Source organism: Polistes canadensis, unplaced genomic scaffold (assembly GCF_001313835.1).
Source record: "Polistes canadensis isolate GaletaPanama2010 unplaced genomic scaffold, ASM131383v1 scaffold_147, whole genome shotgun sequence".
NCBI lineage: Eukaryota > Metazoa > Arthropoda > Insecta > Hymenoptera > Vespidae > Polistes > Polistes canadensis.
The window spans coordinates 343,847-346,710 of NW_014569694.1; the positions used below are offsets into that span (position 1 = coordinate 343,847).

General features: G+C 36.4%; 1 protein-coding gene across 1 annotated transcript; it reads left to right on the forward strand.

The window, feature by feature from the left end:
• Positions 1-240: 240 nt before the first annotated feature.
• On the forward strand, positions 241-2,092 carry LOC106788667 (the record flags this gene model as incomplete). Its single annotated transcript, XM_014752125.1, is given in 2 exon segments — positions 241-550; positions 653-2,092. A coding segment is annotated over 1 exon segment (93 nt), but the record flags the coding sequence as incomplete, so codon positions are not given.
• Between the last annotated feature and the right edge of the window lie 772 nt (positions 2,093-2,864).

Consider the following 2,864-nt stretch of genomic DNA (forward strand, 5'->3'; position numbering starts at 1 on the left):
ACTGAACAGAGCGCTGCATTCGACACGGATTGCTGGTTCCTTCCGCCCCTCTGTGTCGAGCCATCGGCTTCCCTCTGGCACCCTTTTTCCTCCCTTCTCCCTGCAATCCCTCTGTCCACCCGTCTGCCTGGCGGCCGAAGACGGGCTCTCGCTCGGTATTTTCTGTCAGTCGACTGCAGACCGCGGGGCGAGCTGGTCGAAAGAATACACATACACACATAAACATCTTTTTCGTACGAGTTAACGTATCTCGTAACAATTATTTTCAAATCAATCCTATCACGTGCGAGATTCACGTGTTCGATTAGAAAATTAACGAATTTATTTTGAAAAAATATTCAATATATTATAAACAAAAAAAAAAAAAAGAGAAAGAGGAGAAAAATGGAAATTGGAACGTATTCGATGCACAAATCGATGACGTAAAAAAAAAAAGAACAAATGTGTTTAATTGCTGTCAAAATAATAAATCGAAAAGAAAAGTAACGGGGCGCAATAGAGTGGTTCGATTGAAAAATTGTCAAAAGGATCGTTACGCGTGTTACTAATCGTATTTGTCGTTCGTTTGATTCTTCAATACTTTTATATATTTTCCTTTTCTTTTTTTTTTTTTTTTTTATTATTATTACAATTATTATAATTCAACTCGTAGGAGGAAGATCGTCGGATTGACGGCGGACTGTCAACGCGCGTATAAAGCCAACGATAGAGAACTCGATAGGCGGCAGTCTTGCGAGAACCGCACGCGCGCGAGGACGTAGCTGGTGTTCCCTCGACGGCCTTACACGAGGTCGGAAAATCGAATAAACGAACTATCGTTGCTTCTTTCCTGTCATAGTTTGCTATCACATTCATATTTCTTTTCTTTTCTTTTTTTTTTTTTTTACTTATTATCAAAATTTTTTCTTCGATCTAATTAATATCGTCGTCAACAACAATAACAACAACAACGGTAACAACAGCAACATCATCATCATCATCATCGAGAAGGAGCAACGATCGATCGTCTGGAACGAAGTTTCTATCTTATTTCTCTCTCTCTCTCTCTCTCTATTACTCGCTCGTTCTTTTTCTTTCATTCTATCTTTCTTCGATCGATCGTTCAGATCTGTCCTTGGTGGAGTTGTGCGTGATCGAGACACTCCTTTTTGCTATTACGATCAAATCTTTCTTTCCGTCTCTTTCTATTTCTGAACTGGACTATAGGATTCACGGTCAACAACGGTAGTATTACGTCAAACGGCGGAAGTTGGTTAACACACAACTACAGTAAGCGATGACAGTTGGCGTGTGACATCAACTACGACTATGATAACTTATAATCGTCAAATCGATGAAAACTAACGTCCGTTAGAGTAACGTTCATTCATGAATTTCCCCGGGCGTGTTTCGGTGTTGCATCCTAACGAGAAGAAGAAGAAGAAGAAGAGGAAAATACAACATACGTGTTTCTCGTTCGTGTAAACTCGTTGACGAGAGAGGAATTAATACTTTCAGTCACGAAGACTGGAAAAGGGTGGAGAGAGAGAAAGAGAGTTAAGATTTACTAGCTTCTACCGGTATAAAAAGAAAAAGAAAAAGAAAAAAGGTATGTGTTTACTTGAAAGATAGAAGAAAAGATAAGTAAAAAGAAAAATAACGGGGAATATCTAATAAGGTAGACATAGACAAAAAAAAAATATTACAAAAATGCAGAAATTAAACGAAAACGATGTGAACATTGGGAAAATTGTAAAACCCTAAAAAGGAAGAGAATAATAATAATAAAAAAAAAGAGAGAAAAATATAAGAAAGAAGAAGAAAAAGAAGAAGAAGGAGGAGGATATATCTGTGAAAAAGTGATAAAAAGAAAGCAGACAGGCTGGAGGATACGAAGGAAAGAGTTAAGAGGGAGGAAAGATCGAGGAGCCAGGCAAAGGCTGCCAACAGGGAGCCTCGCGAGATCAAAAAAGAGAGCTCGAATAATAGAAAGAAAAAGGATCGAGAAAATAGTCGAGGAATGCCGTGGATAAAGTGTTTGGGTGGTGCAGGAGGCAAACCCAGAAGGGGCAAGCCACTGAGCGTCAGTCAACCGATACACCTGCTTGTCAAGGTAAGATCTTTCGCTAAGATGTTTTTTTTTTTTTTTTTGATTCTTTCTTTACTTCTTTGTCTTCTTTCTTTTTGTTTTTTTTTTTGTTTTTTTTTGTTTTTTAATCTCTATCTCTTATTCCTAATGTCGTTAGATAATGATCTTTCGAAACGGTTAGGCCAGTAGGAAAATCGTGACTCGACTCAAACTCGTTTTACCTTTGACAAGAAGAACCCTCGAAAAAGCCTCTCGAGTTATACTCCTTTTCATTCCGTACTACTTACTATCGGATTCAAAACACATGGCTTCATTTATGGCTCTTTGCAATTGACTTTTATTTCGTTGGTTTTTTTTTTTCATTTTTTTTTCATTTATTCGAACACTCGATGAGCGTAACGCTTTTTATACGATTTTATCTAACCAAATCGAGATCTTTTCGAAAGAAGTGCTTCTGGCACTTAATACGTTTGCTTTCGGCATTCCTATGGATATAATTTTGTATTTATTTCTTTTCTTTTCTTTTCTTTTCTTTTTCTTTTTTTCTTTTATTTTTACGAATATTTTTCAAATTAATTTATGACAAGTGAAAAAGAAATATAAGGAATGATTTGTCTTACCGTATAATTTTGTTCTATAGTTTCAACGTAACCCCAGCTTCTTCTAATTTAGATTACATCAATTCTTTTAGAAAAATAAAAAACAAACTCGTCTTGTTTTGTTGGACAATAAATCGTAGATAAATTCAGCAGGATGTTTATTTAATGTTTAATGAATGTTTTACGGTGGTAAGTTT